At 40.0% G+C, this 17,565-nt stretch overlaps 2 protein-coding genes across 3 annotated transcripts in view; both read right to left on the bottom strand.

Annotated features, from left to right (window-relative positions):
* Window positions 1–1,164: 1,164 nt before the first annotated feature.
* On the bottom strand, window positions 1,165–11,278 carry LOC6500898 (retinol dehydrogenase 13). Its single transcript, XM_001954090.4, has 5 exons — window positions 11,003–11,278; window positions 8,732–9,384; window positions 8,292–8,355; window positions 1,775–1,921; window positions 1,165–1,698 (listed from the first exon to the last, which is right to left on the bottom strand). Exons 1-5 carry the CDS (start codon window positions 11,101–11,103, stop codon window positions 1,449–1,451), a joined length of 1,215 nt encoding a protein of 404 aa, XP_001954126.1. The 5' UTR covers window positions 11,104–11,278; the 3' UTR covers window positions 1,165–1,448.
* Window positions 11,279–12,766: 1,488 nt separating this feature from the next.
* The window catches only part of LOC6500897 (patj homolog), a 28,044-nt gene continuing 23,245 nt past the window's right edge, over window positions 12,767–17,565 (bottom strand). For both annotated transcript variants that reach the window (XM_032455993.2, XM_001954089.4), the window contains exon 3: window positions 12,767–14,824. The gene's annotated coding sequence lies outside the window, so the exon portion shown is untranslated. The remainder of the gene's footprint in view (window positions 14,825–17,565) is intronic.

The raw sequence follows: 17,565 nt of genomic DNA, 5'->3' as shown, positions 1-17,565 counted from the left end.
TTCTAAGCCCCACATTGTACAATGTACACACATTCTAATATAAATCGGTTTTAGCTGAACTAAAAATAATTGGCCTTGCATCTCTGGTTTGTTTTCTGTCCATACATCCATACATATAGACAATTATCCGTATCCGCATCCGCATCCACATTCGCATCTGTATTTGTGTTTATATCCGTGTATGTGTCTGTATTAGTGGGTATGAGAGTTCAAGTCTTTGTTGTTGGTGGCCCGTAATCAACAGTTTGTTGGCACGCGTTGCCATTTTGGCATATAGGGTTTGGGTTAGAGACCAAATTTAGATGGAATGAAGGGCATTTTGCAATTAGCTTATTTTCCTCTCCACTCAAGCCTGTCCTAATGGGTTTTCTCGGAGTTTGGTTTTCAAAATTTACGACAGTGGCTGGTAAATGTTACTCGACATTTAAAGACCATAAGGCAAAGAATTCTATTCTTTTTATTCAATTAGGGAACTTCAGCTCGTGAGTAAACAATTATGTTTTTCCAATTTAGCTAAAATAGAAAAAATTACTGTGATATACATTTAAAATAATAAGCTTAATTAAACTTTTCTATATTTGTATATTCGTGAATGTGCTCTAATTATGTATGATTCAATTAAGCCCAATTATTTAAGTGCGTAACTTTAGTAAAATTCATAATTGGTTGTGTGCTAAATAGCCAATCTAATTACATTTGTATAGAAAGTTTCATCCTTTTAATGCAACCAAAAAATCCCATTGGAAAATAAATAATGGAAATAATTTCAAGTGGCTTTGCAAAGGATACTTTTCTCCCTTTAAAATCCCTAAAAATACTACTTTTCTATTATTTACGCAAATTGCTCGAGACTGTCCCTTTAGGTTCTAGAAGGGATTCTCGCTGAACCGAAAGAATTTTAAATTGGAAATAAATCAAAGACACAAGAGGCAACATATTTAGCCTGTTGTTCGTCCCATCGACTATGAAGCACATCCTGTGTGAGAAAAAGTACAAACTCAGCAAATTTTCACTGCTCGCCCATTAAAGTTGCATTTATTTTCCGGGAATGGGGCTACATAAAGTCAGGGAGCTGATGTCGGCTTAGCCACGCTTAAAAAAATACTTTCAGAAAAAGATTGTAATATTATACTTAAAATTTAATAAAGATCAGAGTTCAATAAATTTTGGTATGAGTCTCTTTATTTTAATAAATCTTAAATGACGAAAGTCTTTTGTTTCAGAGTTTATTAAATCATGTAGCCTGTAAGATATATCCCGATTTGAATATTTATTTTTAGAGTGTAAGTGTAAGTTGGCAGTTGCCGTTGCAATTGCAGACCCATAAAAAGGCGCTCCTAAGCGAGAAGGAGGCTGCCTAATGCGGCAATTGTTAAACCAAATGCAAATAGACGCTGCAGTTGGCAGTTGGAGTCCCCGAAGACGGCAGACCGCGTGCCAGGCATAAATCACTCCAATGGCTGCCGCTCCTCCTTCTTTCGTTCTTCTCCTGCTCCTTCGCCATGGTTCGTTTCCGTTTCCGTTTCCGCTGCTGGCGGAGCCTCCAGCCTCAGTTCGGGCTCCGTTTCCATGCCCAGCGCCTCCTTGTCCACCGTTAGCTTAGTAACACTCTCGAGAGTTTTTACGGTCTGCATATAGAGCTTCTTGGCCAGCTCCTTATCCTGGCCCGCCTCCGAGCCTGGTGCAATTTCGCAGTCACTGCAAGGGACAAAAAGCAGAAGGGATGTTGCAAAAAGTGGCCAACAACTGCAGTGGAGTGGCCATGGCAACTCACTTGAAGTACTCGCCGGTGACTTGCTTCAGTTGCGGATCGGTGGCCAAACGGATGGCGCACTGGGCGCCCTCGTAGGCGTTCTTCATGAACAGCCACATCCATGGGTAGGTGACCACCTTCACGCAGATGGCCGACATCAGGGGTGAGCTGTGTGGAAGAGGAAAACAAAAGTTAACCAATTACGGGGCCATTGTAAATTTGAGCTAAGCGAGTTGAAGGATGTGATGATGGAAAGACAGATACTCTTCTGAGAGTAATTGAAAATTTTAGAAAAAACTTAAAAATTTTATTAAAATTGTACGAATATGACCAAAAGTAATGAATATTAAGTTACATTTTGTAAAGGTGTGTAGTACATGTAAGTATGGTTTTTACTCGTATCAGATACATCCTTACTATCCTTATTCCACTGCCGTATTCAACTAGTAACTGAAGTTACTTGATTGCTTAGACCGCACAATTTTTGGTAAACAAACTTGAAAATGCTCTCAAAACTTTCGAGTTATTCAGAAACTTAATATTTAACGAATTTATTGTCCAAGTTTCTGTTTAATATTCAAAGCAGCATCCAGTCCAATTTAAGTTTTCAACTAACTGAGACAAAAGCTTTAAAGCGTCTTTTTGTTGCATTGTTTTAATGACAATTTCGATTGGGGCAATAAAGGAAGGCACCTCACGCAGATGTCCCCCATTGAATACAGGCGCTCAAGCGTTGATCTCCAGCTTTTGGCCATCTCGCCGGTTGGGCGTGGACCGGTGCCAGTGCCAAGCCCACCGCCTGAGCCCCGACGAGTTGTGTGGATTGGCCATTGCGCCCTTTTTATTTTGGTCTGGCCTTTATTCCTGCCACTGATGCTGCCTTTTCAGGAAGGATTACGAACTTGCGCGCAATTTGCTTAGCTGTCGTTGTTAATGTTTTTCGCCCTCGTTTCGCTCCTGTTATGCCCTTCCTGCGCCGTTTCTCCTTTTGTCTTTACTGGCGGGCAACGAACGATGAACGGTGAGCAAGTTCACCGACACTTGAACACGATAAAACGATAAATAAATAATTAATGCGTTTAACTTTTCCATTTACGCTTTTTCCGTGACTTGAGCATTAACTGCTTTTCATTTCCATCCATTTCATAGTACGCACACACACACTGCACACTCAGTCGTGGCAGAAGCCCAACAGTGCAGATGAAAAGTGTCCCTTAAATTACTGGATTAGGTGTTGCTTCGAAGAGTCTTTTTTCCAGTGCAAGTGTGCATGTTTTTGATCTGACCCTGCCGCTCCCTTCACCTTTCACAACCTCTTATAACCTTTCAGCACTGCCCCCTGAAACCATTCCCAGCCCTTGGACCTTTGCTTGGAAAAACCTTGCCATGAGCCGAGGCTGGTGTTGATTCCATTCATCGTTTTACGCCAGCGTTTTCATAGATACGAGTATCTGTCCTTGCACTCACCACTTCCCTCTGTATTCAACCTGCCACACCCACACCACTGGTTGCATTTTTAAAGTGCACAGAAAGCTGCAGGGGCTGCAGATGGCTGCAGATCGAGGAAAGGAAAAAAAGAGTGTAAAATAAAAACAAATGCAGGATGTGGGTCGTAGCTTAGACTCTTCGGTTACTCTAGGTTCGTTGATTAATGGTTGTTTTCGAAATTGAAAATATATTGGAGTATTTTGATGAATATTTTAATTGTTAGGATAAGGCTTAAGGACGGAGAGAATATTAATTAAATTGAAACCCCCAGAATTATTTTCCCAGGATAAAGAAAATCCTATGCCCTAAATGGCAGGATTTCTCTAGAATAACTAAAATTTCCAGCCTCGTCCCTATACAATTATAAGCTTCCATTTTCAATTTGAGTTTCTTGAATGGCTTCATGGTGATTACTATGCAATTTGTGCATTTGAATAAGCCGTTCTTGCTTCAATGGAATGAATATTGCGTATACGCACATGACAAGCCTGATATACTCACACTTTGATTTGAAAGTGGGTGGTACGATGGCAAAGTTTCGCTTGACTCGCTAAGCTGCATCAGGGCAAAGTTCATTTAATGCCCCGACCTGCACCACCTGCTTCTACCAACCTGGAAAATCTTTCGTCTGTATTTGGACAGGGTGTGGGCGAATGTGCTGCGAGCCAAATGAAAAAGCGCAGCCAACGGCTTTCAGGAAAAAAGAGTATGGTTTTTTGCAGAGAATTTTGCTTTAATACCACAATAGATGGGGCACGAGCGGAAATTGAATCTGCCCTAGGGCCAGAATTAATAGCATATACGCTACGTTAATTGTTTTTATTGGACAGCAATTTCAGCGTAAGAGGTTTCGATGGGGTTAAGTGCTTAGAGGCGATTACGTATTAATGGGGTTCCTTGGCGCGAAGCTTTTATGTGTTTACAGGTCACATTTAAAAAAAATATGTATTGTTGCTCCTAAAATTCATGGAATTTAGTAAGTGCAGCTTTTATACTTCACTGGCTTGTGGCAAATGCTAGTTCAGGAGCTTAGTAATGCACATGTGAAACTATCAGGAGATTGAAAGGCCGCAATAAATCTGCATTGATTCACCGCCTACCACTGACCTTTTCCCCAACATTATGCACAATATAAACGAAGCCTGATGATAAGCATAAGAGCCGCAATCTCAAAAGCCCAGCAGGTATCAGTTTTTCAATCAATGGCAATGCCAGCAAAAATCCCAAAGTGTCAGGAAGTGGGCGGCAACAGCAAAGGAGTGGCCGAACATGGATGAGACTGACAGCAGCTTCAGCAGTTTTGCAGTTGCCAACGAAAGTCAGAGTTATCTCTGGCATAGCCATATACATTATAGTGGAATGCAGGAAAGGAAGCGAGGGAGTTAAGGACTATAAGGTAAAAAAAAGGAGGGATGCACAACAAAAGTTCAATTTGGCGCTACAAACTCTGTGGAAAGAATATCTACTGGCAAAGGCAAAACATGTAGCAAAATGCAGCAGCAAAAAGCACAACAGGGAGACATCCGATGGACAGGAAGTGACTGCATGTAAGCTTGAAGCACTTGAAAACGTTTAGTTTTATAAAATTGTGGTATATGTATTCTCATAATCTATGAAATTTTAAATTAAAACTATTTAAAAGTAAACAAATACTTCATATTCTTATTGATTTTTTGTTAAACTTAATCAAAAAATGATATAGTTTCCTAAAAATTCAATCGCCAAGTGTACTCCACATGAAACAGTTGCCTTACATCCAAGCCCGTGCAGGAACTTGGCTGACACGGACACACTCATACACACACACACACACACACTCTGCTCACCTACAGCCACTTGATGTTGCTTCCGCTGTTCATTTGCTGTTTTATTGCCGCTGCCCTCAGCAGTTGGCCAAGTTCGGGGCGGTCTCTGGGCCACTAGAGGTGGGCATGTGTTTTATTTCGTTTAATTTGTTTTGGCTTTCTCTTTTCGATGTGCCAGTTACAACACAACAAAATTGAGCAATTTTTGGCATATGTACTCTGCTTCAAAAACAATGCTTAAAATTTTAAGTGCTCAACAAGAGGTCGTAAAAACAATATATGACAGGAACAGACACAAATAAAGGTTTTTGTTCCCTCGCATCTCATCTCTATGATTTTGGCATGGCCTAGGTCACGTGCTCCACGAATAGAGGAGCAGGACCTATGGCCACATCTCCGTTTCCGTGTCCGTGTCCGTCTCGGTCTCCATTCCACATCCACCTGTCAAGGTGCTGCGTTTTATGTCGGAATGATTTGTACGCTGGCCAAGGCATTTGATTTCCTTCATTGTTTCGTGCCTGCCGTTGTGCCCTTGCCCACTTTCAGGCCACTTTTTGCCGCCGTACGAGTATTGTTATGGCATTTTGCAAATTGTAATGACGCATGTTAACAATGTTTCTGGCCGGGATGGGGGAATGGCTGTGGATGTGGAAGTGGAGTGAAAGTCTTAGCAGATTCTGAAACTGAACTCACCATCCGGTAGTTATACTTGTACATATGCAGACATTACAATTTGTGCCTATGATGGATTATGCTTTTCTGGCTTGTGACAGCTCAACTTTTGCTTGCCACTTTTGGGAGGACGACTGGGAGAGTCGGAGAGATTGGGGACTGTAGCATATCTGGCCAACTGTATCTAAATCTGGGCCTTTTTCCCATTTCACTCTCTACTTTACATCATTTATTGCCATTGAATTGTGTAATTTGTTGTACGTGTTGTTCGTGTGTGAACAACTGCCATTGTGCGCCAGTGTATCTGTGAGTTCGTGCATGTGCCACACACTTGAGCACCTGTTCCATTGTACTTGACTGTGTGAGCCGTGTCCACCTATTGTCCTCCATTAAAAGGCTTTGTGGTTACCCAATTTACATGTGTATCTCACCTATCATGAGCTAGCAATGCACATTCGAATAAAGTAATCCCCAATATCTCAGAGATATCTAATACTTTGCTAATTAAAATGATGTAAGGCTGCTGAAAACTTTGAAAAGAGGGAGCTAAATGGCCTAATCACAAGCTTGGATAGGATATTTAAACGCTTGAGCAAGTAAATACATAGACAAATCTGTGATTTCCTCTCCCAAAACTCATTCAAAGTCTCCAGCTGCAAATAGATGTGTTTCCTGAGAAATGATTACGCATTCAGGGTCAACCAGTCCCCCGCTTTTTATCCGGAAAATTCTAATTTATAACTGCCAAAAAAAATGAAGGCAAGAGGAAAAACAAAGAGGAAACTTTTGTGCCAGCTTAGTGAGCATCAATAAATTTCGCATTAATTCTGGCCCCATCATTAGAGGACTGGGCCATGGCCATGTTCATAGTCGGGCGAGTTGGTTCTGAGAGCTCTGCCATTTTTATAGAGCCAGCTAGAGATGTCCAGCTTATTTATACAGGATATTAATATTTAAAAATATTAGAAAGTTTTGAAAAGTTGAGAAAATGTTTGTTTTTGAAAAATAGAGCCTATTATTATAGTTTTTATAGTTTTTAAAAATTTTTTGTAAATACTGTAAATATTAAAAGTCCTAATGTAGAACAATGAAGGCTATAATGTTTATATATATGTTTAATTTTTCAAAAATAAATATAAAAGATAGAAAACTCCCTCGAAGACTTAACTATAAAAATCTCTCTCAAAAAATAAAAGAATCCTGGCCAGATTGCCACAACAGTTAGTATCAACATTAACAAAGGCAACTGTCACCATCACGGACCGCAGGGTGTGTATGTGTTTGTGTGTTTTGGGTCATAACTCAAACGGACAACGTGGCGGGACAGCGGGCTGGCGGGCAGGAGTTGACCCGGAGAACTCCGTGCCGGACCGGGGCTAAGAGTAAGAGCCGGTCCCGAACCAGAGCTTGACCCGCCGCTTTGCCGTTTCGATTGCGGACGACCCGCGTCTCTGACTTGGCCACTTTTAATTACCGCATTTCACTTTTGTTGGCACATCCCTGCTCGTTGGCTCCACAGCTGGATGGGCGGAGAGTGCCACTCGATGGCAGCTCATCTGCATTTGATGATGAGATGTGGGCGGGGCCGGGCACAAGTTCATTGCAGCTGTTGTCGTTTTCTCGGGCTCATGTTGCCGATGTTGCTGTTGATGACTATTGTTGTTGCTGCCTGGCATTCTGTCCTTTTGCAATTTGCAACTGTTTGCCGTGTTTGCACATCCTTTTCTGTGTATTGTGCAAATGTCCTTCTTTGGTTTTTGTTTTTACCCCACCCGCCCACACTAATTTGCATGCCGCAAAAACGAATTTAGAAACATTTAGATTTCTCATTTTGAAATTGTTGCGGGAAATATGTTTCTTTTGGCCAGAGGGTGCTGGCCAAATGAAAATCAATAGAAGCCAGAAATGACCATGAGTCAACAGAGCTATGCTAGATTTGTTTTTCGTTAACAGTTTTATTTAATATGTGGAAGCTTCAAGCTGTTTCAAGGAAGCAATTATTAGAGATGCAATTACAATATGAACCACATTGTGAGGAAAAATAGTTCCATTCTCTAATGGATGTTCTTCTCTTTTCCTTTTGCATTTAGACTTGGCATTTAGGCTGCCATTTTCCAAATAATTTGAAATCTTCAAATGAATTTGGCCTTCGGCTTCAAATGCTGCTTGGTTACCTTGATGCTGCTGCCAAAAAGAGGGCAAGCCCCGCCCCAGTGACTTGGCAACTTTTTGATTGCATCAAAACTACTCTCTCCCGCTACCGCTCCTCAACCCCAATCCCAACCGACATCAAACACTTGCAATGAGATACACCTACAAAGTTGTATAGAGTATAGAAGAGTAAAGTAGATGGATGGGGAAAAACACTCGCTTTGCTTAATGAAAGTGCAAAAGTTTGGCGCGGCCACGAAATGAGCTTAAAATTTAGTTAAAGTTTCAGTTGCAGCGCATTTTACACTTTGCTCCGGCTCCGGCTTCGTTTGAATTTCAATTTGGGCTGCGGCCTCCCGTCGGTTAGGTTGGTTGGCTTTTGGTAGCCAGATTTCTCTGATTGAAATTGGGCTGAAACTTACTTGCGAAGGTGGCGAGTTCCGCGCACAAGTCCGGGGGTGCAGCAGTTGACCGTGACCGAGGTACCTGTGGGGAAATTAGCGGATTTACGACGGTTTTTTCTTAAAAGCCCTGAATGTGCAACCTTATCGCAGGGGATGCTTCAATAATTCACACTGCAAGCTATGCAAAAATTTTCCACGGTACACCGCGAGGACATTTCTTTAAGGATTGAAGGCTGTTTAATATTTCATGACGATTTTAAAGGAATTTTCCAAATCAATTTTTGTTAGTTCAAAATCTTAAAAGGCAATAAAAAACCATTTTGAATGAATTTAATTTCATAAGAATTGCAGTATTATTCTATAACCAACATTACTCAACATTTACGGTTCTTTAATAGAATTGTAAATAAAGTCCTATGATCCCCGCGTGTACAGTGGCCCTGTGAAATTGTTCTTACCTTTGAGCTCCCTGGCCAGCCAGCGGGTGGCCAGCAGGACACAAAGCTTCGAGTGGGCGAAGGCGTCACGGGCGTGGAACTTGACCGCCCAGGTGCCCACATTCAGCGGGTCGTCGAAATCGATTTTGGCCGCTGAGTGGGCGTGGGCGGATACCATAATGATGCGGCCCTGCTCGGAACGCTTCAGGTGAGGCAACAGCAACTGGGTGAGCAGGAATGGGCCCAGGTAGTTGATCTGACTATGGCGCTCGAAGCCATCCTCAGTGGGCACTTCAGTGTTGGCAAAGACCACTCCGGCATTGTTCACCAAAATGTCGATACGCTCGAATTCCGCCATCAACTGGGCGGCAAAGTGATGGACGCTACGAAATGAACACAGATCCAAGTAGCGGGCTTCCACAAAGTACCTATCCGCCGGATCGTCATCGTCATCCAGCGAAGTTAGAGGGGTTCGGCATCCAAGCTCCCGTTTGATAATTGTGGCAGCCCGCTCGGCGGCCTGGAGATTTCGGCAGGCCAGGATTATCCTTCCCCCACGTCCCGCCAGCGCCTGGGCTAACTCGAAACCGATGCCACTATTTCCTCCAGTCACGACTACAATTTGCTCCTTGATTTGATTGTCGTTCGGACAGCGCTGGCCGCTCATTATGGTCCTGGTATGCGGGCAAAGGATACAGATTAGATGATGGGGACAAGGAGGAGTATGTGGGGTGTTCTGTGGTTTATGGGTACAGGTAATGACGGTGTTCAACCAAGTCGCGTGTGTGCACAGAGAGAAAAATCTAAACCATAGCATAGATTTTAGGGTGAAATATTTGAACATGAATTAAAATATCTATCTAATATATCATATGGTTGATGTTACTTTAGCCAATATTTAAAATCAAAACTTTAAAAATGTCCAAACAAGTTAGATCATCAAAGAAAAATATATTTTTATCAATCAATTTTATTTGTATAATTAGTATTAAATTAAAATATTAAATCCATTTTTGTCAGTAATGAGATGAAAATGGGGTGGGCACTATAGTTATGAGGGTTTGGCTTATTGATAGGCGTTAATGGAATCGGCTTTAGAATTTGCATGTTGCCTAGGGACATACACGGACTTGACTTAAACTGCATAAATACTTGAAGGTTCAATTATTTCAGCTCATGTGTAAACAATGAATGTCATTTATTTAATTTTAAGCCTCGGGAAATGTTTGTTTAACCTTTAGTCAGACACAAAGTATAATCATTACTAATTACTCGTATTTGTTGATTCCAAAAAATACAAATTGGCTGAAAATCCAATATAAATAAACGTCTATATAGCTAATTAGCATTAGACTCGCTCAATTCGGATGACTAAATGCGAAAAGTATTTAGTAAAATTACATTTTACTGCTCATTTGTGGACTCGGAAGTTTAAATTAAATTTGGATTTTCAACCAAATCCTAATTGAAAGGAAAGTTTTTACACACTATCAGCAAACATCATTTTATTTGGATTTGGCAGTTCGCAGATGGTTATTTCCTCTATCACTTTTCCGTCTGCAATTTGTTCCACTTCATTTAGCGGGGTCTTATCCTGGCACTTAACTCTAAGTTTCGCATCCCATCGTTCATTTCGGAATTCATTTGGCATTTCATTTACTTTGAACCAAACTTGCACAAATCCACTTTGTAAATATTTTGAGGTGGTCCTGTGGCGACACGGAGAAAGGGCGGGAAAATGCCATATTGCAGTCGCAGGCATTTCCGTTTCCGCATCTCCGGCTTATACTAACACCTGCAACTGGCAAGCGCGAGATAGTGTGGGGTCACAAAAACCGCGACAAAAAGAACTAAAATGAATTCTGTAGGAATAGCAACTATAAGATACCCTGTCATGGAATATTTAAAAAAATGTTAAATGTTCTAGTCTAGGGTTTAGAAGCCCATGTTTTATTCCATTTTCTTAAACAAAAAACATATATGTATCTGATGACATATTCTTCATATACTATCAGAGTAGAGGGTATCAAAAAAAGGAAAATAATCGTTAGATATTACATATTATCCGGGTCTCTTCTGCATCAAGCTCTTTCCCTTCGGCCACTCCACCATTTCTGTATGAAATCCACTTAAAAACTTTTCACGACTGGCAAGAGGGGGAGTTTTTTGCAGGGCTGCTGCGACATTTATTTACGTGTGTCCGGGCCGAAAGTTTTTATACCCCACCCCCCAAAAAAAAACCCCGGGTCGGAGGCAGTGAAGAAGCCATTTCCGTTGACTCATCGCACTCACCGCACTGTAATCACAATGCCCACCGCCAGGGCGGCTATCGTGGGCCACCACGTGGAGAAGGGATCCGCTTGCTCGAACATGGTCAGCAGTCGCTCCATCATTTTTTTTAATACCGCCTTTGGAATGCACTTGGTCACTTTCTTTCACTGCACTTTCTCTTCCTGCCTTCCGTTCTTATTGATGAATGAATCTGCGAATCTGTGACGTGGTCTGTCGTCTGCCCTGCACAATTGTTTGACGCGAACTGACCGGGAATAGCATGCATTAAGTATAAATTCTCATTGCGTGGTTACTACTGCCAGCAGAATGGGTCATTCATGTGAGTACAGTGATCCCCCAATGAGTGGAAGCAGCTTAACTAGATCATAATAATTATTTATTAAATAAAGGCCAAACCAGATATAACTTAGCTGTTTTATTAATACAAATGCCAATATCCTTATAAAAATCTCCTCTTTCTAGAAAGTTCCAAATAGTGAACTTATACAGTGATTACTGTGGGGGTGGTCTCTCTCACATTTGGACACTGATTTCCAGAGCAGAGCTGAAGCTGAAGATCCCGCTGACAATTGAATTTAAATGTCCACCCTAGCTGCCATCGTCTCCTATTTTATTTTTCAAACCCCCCCCAGAAATGTCACCGGCATATTTTCAATTTACATAAATGCTTGTTGCGCCGCATACGAAATGAGGGCCAGAACGAGATGGCTGTAGATAGCGAGGTTTTCCCCTAGCTTCCCTTGACCTCTCCGCCCCAGCACTCTGCGCCCTCCTCTCACCTGTCGCCGTAATAAAGGTTAGGTGAAAATTTGCACAGGCCGCAATAAAAGAAACGTGCGAGGGTCGGTGTTGGGAAAATTTTGCTCGCTATTTACACGCGTTTTCCATTTTTTAATTTGTGTTTTATTTTGTTTTTTTTTTCCATTCATTTTTTCCTGCGGTTTACGCATTCGGTTTGCATATTTTTGTATGTGGAAACTCAGACTAATGTAATTCAATTAATCTTCCAGTGGGTTCTTCTCTTAAATCCCCCCTTTTATCCCTCCGTATATATACATATTACTTTTTGAGCTACCAGAGTTTGTGGCCACAAATTTTAATTACCATTTAATAGCTGTTGGCAGGGATAAGATAAAAGGAAATATTTCGAAAGATACATACAATATTATCTTTTTTCTTAATACTATATGTTTAAAGGGTTTTTATTAAAATTAAAGAGTTTTTTAGAGGCTTTCAATTACCGGAAATTATAAAAAGAGTAGCACCTACCTTTAATAGGCCTGTACTTCTGCGTGTAGAACTTTTTCATGGCGGAAGTACATATTTTTCAAATTTATTGCCCTGAAGCGATGGCATCAGAGTGCCATCGTCATTCGTGAAATTTCGATGCCTTATTGTCGCTTTTCATGGGCTCTCAATCCCTTACAAACCATTTCATTCCATTCGATGTCGGCACTGAAACGCTCTCACCCTTTGGCACTCCAATTCAATTACCAGCTATCCATAATACATGCCCACAACTAAATATATTTTTCGAGTAATTTAGTCGCCGTCAGACACACAATTCGCCAGAGTAGTCGACGAGCCCCTATGGAAACGAAAATGCATCCAATGCACTTTACGCTTCCACATGCGTGTTATGTGTTGTTTCCATTTCCGGTTTAACAATTGATTGAACACAGCCCCGATACCAGCATCACAACTCGAAATAATTGAAATTGCACACCCAAATGGATCATTGTACGTGTATTAAAAGGCATGTTCTATTTTTTACTTTCGTTTATTTAACATTTCATCAATTTACATACTCTCGTATCTAATGTCGCCTATGGGCTTGCCAAATTCGCATTTTCATTTCAATTTACTTCTGCGTTGCATTCATGTATTCGTATTTCATGTTTCGATTCACATACTTGTTTTCATTGTTACATTTGAGTGTTATTTTTTTATGGGGTCTGACAAGTCCTTCGCTTTAGTTAGTTGGTTTTTATTTGTTGCTCAGACAGTTGTTTTATTTTCCATTAATTTTTAATTCTAATTGTAAATTGTTTCAGATATTATGCTTTTTGCATTGATGTGCGTGTTCTTTATATACGTGTTGGAGCGTGTGTGGTTTTATGATAGATAGATAGATTTTTAACTGAATAATATGTTTGATTTGCGTGGAACTTGATCATCTTTCATCTCCTAAAGCGAAAGTGCATGTGGGTTAGTGTCTCTATGTCTTTGTGTTAACTGGTATACGTATGAGAAGTGCGTTTCAAAAAATTAGATAAAAAATTTAACCTTCAATGTCAACATTAAACATAAATTTAAATTAGAAAGTTTTAAAAAAATATTTCTGAAACGCATTCTAAGTGTGTCGTACCTTAGTGATAAAGCTTATTTTTTAATTTAAATAGCTATTAGCTAAATCTTACCGATGTGGTCATTACTCTTATATACAGATGAAGGTAAAGTCACTAAATTTAACAAAGGTCTTAACAAAAACTGTATAACAATGTAATCATTTTAAGACTCACTAAGAATTATTAAACAGGGTTTCGTTTAAAATTAGTATCACTAACAAGCTTATGTTTTATTTTTTATGCTTTTCCGCTATGCCACGATAAGTGAGAGGGTGAGATGAAAGGAAATACCTAACTCCTTTCGAATCCTCAAAGTAATTCTTTTCAGCACTGTTTCTTCAAGCTCACCACAACTCTCCAGTGTCTTATTTCAGAGTTCTACTTAGTTCAGTTTTGTTGTTTGGTTTTCTGCGTATTGTGTAGTCTGTGTGTTGACTTGATTCTAAAGTTAAAGTTTTACTTTTGCTTGGTCGTCAATTGTAAATATATATGTATATATATTTAATTATATTCATAGGCATAGAATTTTAGCAACTATAAATAGGTTTATTTACGTGTACTCGTTTATATGCACAACTAATCCCAAGAATCTATGCTATTTAGCTATGCAATCTTCATTTTCTATACAATTTGAAAAATGTTCTCATGTACGCATGATTGTGTGTGTTTTGTGATATTTACTTAGAGCTTATTTCTAAGAAAAGCGAACTGCCACGCCCATCCACACAGCCTCCCCTTGACCGACTCCTGCCCTTACTCCTAGTTAAATATATAAATGATTTACAAGCTAGAAATTGTAAATTGTATGCTACATAAATTTCGAAAAGGACAATAAAAATAATCTCTTGAATATTTACAGCGGACTTCTGTAGGGGCGGGAGCTGTTGGGGTGTGGTTCTTTGGGTGGATATGTGGGAACTACCGGGTTGCTATCATTATTACAATCATGGCCTCGACATTTGCATACTAAGCGGGGAAAAGTGTTTGCAATATTTGTGAGCGAATAAATTCCTTTACTATGTAGTTGTTTCTCTTTCGGAATTCCCGTCTATTTTTTGTTCATTTTCAACTTTATTTGATGTTGTCAACTTTTTGTTATTGTTGGCTTGTTTGTTCGCAAAAATGTTATTATTAATTTATTGATACAACAATTTGTGATATTTTTGGAATCGTTGCGTGCCTTTGTCTATGGATTCATACATTTTGGTAGTTTTTTGGGCATGTCATCGCTGCCGGGAGTTATCCATTTTACCTAAATAGTTAATCGATTCCGGGAAATGTGCGGATTTAGCTCTACACTATGTATGTACAAAATGTGTCAATGTCCAGATTCTCTGATTTATGCTGCAGACTTTTTGTTGTTTATTGTTGCTTTCCGATTTTCCATTTGGTGTTAGTTTTTATGTTGTATTTGTTGTCAGAAGCTGCTGGTGGTCGTCACAATCTCACATGGCTGGTATTAGGGTCATAAAATCTGAAAAAAATCATGAAAATTCGATTAGCGGTCGCCGTTTCTGCGGTATGTCAAATATTGAACATAATTCTAAAGCCCCTCGATAACCCTCGATTTAAATGGCAATTGGTAAACACGAAAATTTGTACGAACAAATGTGCACATATGGGTAAGCTCTGCTTTGCATATCCGTTCAATGAATATCATAATAGATGAAAATATTAAATTTGTGGTCAACTAGTGGGCTATCATTTGGCTTAGTCCCCCCGCCCAAAACTTCCATTTCATTTTAGTGGTTTTCTATAGTTGTGCATTATTACTGATTTATTAATAGAAATCAGAAGCAACATAAGTTTTTAAATTATGCTTATTATGTTACCTTTAATTTGGTTACCTTTAAAGTTTAATACTAATGATGTGGGGCATTGAAACCTATACCAATATTTATAGAAGCAGGAACTAACAATATTTAATGACCTTAATAAATTTAGTTCATGGCCCCCAAATTAATGAACTTTTGCTGGCAATTAGCCCATATAAATTTATTACATAATGTATGAGGGCAATTTCTGGTAATTCCAAGGAGGGGTGCCTTGAAAATAATCCACTCCCGTTAGGATGGCAGCCCCTCCACGGGTAACTGCCATTGTCATGGCCATTGCCATTAGCCCTCAACACTTTCTGGCCATGGCTCAGGCTCATTTCGTATAATGGACCATTCAGTTATTTGTTATTAACCCAAATGGGCATTCAACAAACCTAAAAACCCGGCAGAAAATATGGCAACACTTCGGCTCTGGTGAAAATGTATCCGTAGCAAACAGAATAAAATCGATTTTAATAGTCACAACCCAAAAGGTTTCCCTCTTGGGAAAACAGGCCGAATGTTTGGCTCAGTTTATGGAAGTACAGTGAGTTAGAGTCAAGATTAAATTAAAATATTATGAAGCACTGAAGCTCCAAAAACTTTCAGCCAAAATAAACTACATAGCTTTTTCCATTTGAGAAACATTATTTCCAGGAAGCCAACATTTTTATTTAACTGTGAGTATTTTAATCCTTTGGTCACTGTGCACAAAAGGATCGAGGACGCCATGAATTTTCAGGACCTGACAATTTTTTAATCAACACCAAGCTGGCCAGCAACAAATGAAAAAAAAATGGAAACCAGCTAGGAAATGTCGCTTTCACAAATAAAAAACAAATGAAAAATATTCTCTGGCAATTTTGGCACGTGTACGCCCTACATTGTTGTTGTGATTATTGTTACTGCTTTAGGTGTTGTTGTTGTTGTTGCTGTTGTATTTGTAGGCGATTGTGTGAGCCTTGATTAACGCAACAGGAGAGATATATAGGGGCGTGGCAGTGGGGCGGCGGAGGGAAAACTCTGTTGGCAACATTGGCGGCAGGGATATTGTAGCTGTTTGCCAAATCTCTCGGCGCTGTCTCTCTAAATTTTAACTATGAATGTCCTGGGCCAACAATAATAATACTCATACACATGAAAAAAAAATATAAAACAATAGAAATACTTAATAAGAACGCCCCTTAATAAGAAATCAATAGTATTTAAGCTTGAACCATAGATAAAAATAAGAAGTGGGTATAAAACGAGAATTACGTATACTTGATATTATTAAGAATTCACTATTTGAAACTTTCGAATCTTACCCCCACTTTCCTGTAGTGTACCTGCTGGTTGGGGTAGTGCGGTTGGTTTGTGTGCGAGTTGGCAGTAAAATTTGTTTACCAAAACCTTCTTAGCTTGGCTTAGTAGCCCCCGCACCGCCATTGTTTGTGTATTTGCATTTCGGTTCCTCTGTCTTCTGCGCCCAACAACATCCCAACATGCCGCACATCCCATCCACCCAACACCCAAAGCTACCCCTTCGCCATCCCCTCTGGGTGTGAAATTTCATGCATATATGTATCTATGAGTGTCTGCGGGTGTATGGGTGTGTTGTATGTTTCGTTAGAGGGTTCGTGCCTCGCTTTTGGCCTTTTTGCAGCTTTTGCTTTTTAGCCACTTTTGTTTGCCATGCTGTTGCTGCCTTTGTTCGCTGTTCCTTGGCTTTCGGTTTTGGATCTGGATCTGGCTCTGGACAGCCTCGAGTCAGTCGCAGCCACTGTCGCCAGGACTTTTGACCAGGTTGAAAATATAAAGCAGAAATCTGCGAGAAAAGCCCCGAAAGCGACATCGCCTTAGAACAGCCCCGGACAAGTGAATTGTAAATCGTTTTCCCGCCACTTTCACACGTAAATGGGTAACCTTGCATCCTGCTGAGAGTAAAGGGATGATGGCTGAAACCAGTATGCAAATGAGTTTGTACCTTGAAGCCTTGACGTTGGGTCTGATATAAAAAAATCTGAAATATTAAAACGTTGAAAGCCCATAACAAAAAGGCTAAATAGAACACAAAAAAATGGAAGCTAGCATGTATTGAAATAAGGAGTCAATCAAAGATATGTATAGAGTAAGCCGAGGTCGAGGTCAGCATCCTTAACCTCTCTAGCCGGCGTTATAGCTGGTATTTTATGTGTCACCACAAAACTGGAGGGATAGAAGTCTAAAATATGAAACTGGCCGCAGCTGCATGGTGGGCGGTGGTAAAACTCAGGTTTATTTTATATTTATACTTTTTTTTTTGCGGGAACCGCCATGTGAAACGCGGGAACCGCCATGTGTTATGCAAACACTAGTTTACAAATTTAAATGTAATCGAGTGAACCTTAAAATTGATGATTGTTTTATAGTAATTTGG

This window comes from Drosophila ananassae, chromosome 2L (genome assembly GCF_017639315.1).
Source record: "Drosophila ananassae strain 14024-0371.13 chromosome 2L, ASM1763931v2, whole genome shotgun sequence".
NCBI lineage: Eukaryota > Metazoa > Arthropoda > Insecta > Diptera > Drosophilidae > Drosophila > Drosophila ananassae.
This window is presented reverse-complemented; position numbering and strand designations above follow the sequence as displayed.

Excerpts from the sequence above, each read along its gene's own strand:
- LOC6500898 (XM_001954090.4), bottom strand. The coding sequence starts at position 11,103 with ATGATGGAGCGACTGCTGACCATGTTCGAGCAAGCGGATCCCTTCTCC. Across the intron at positions 9,385-11,002 it reads GGCATTGTGATTACAGTGCG|GACCATAATGAGCGGCCAGC; the intron begins GTGAGTGCGATG and ends CCCGCATACCAG. Across the intron at positions 1,699-1,774 it reads GTCACCGGCGAGTACTTCAA|TGACTGCGAAATTGCACCAG; the intron begins GTGAGTTGCCAT and ends TGTCCCTTGCAG.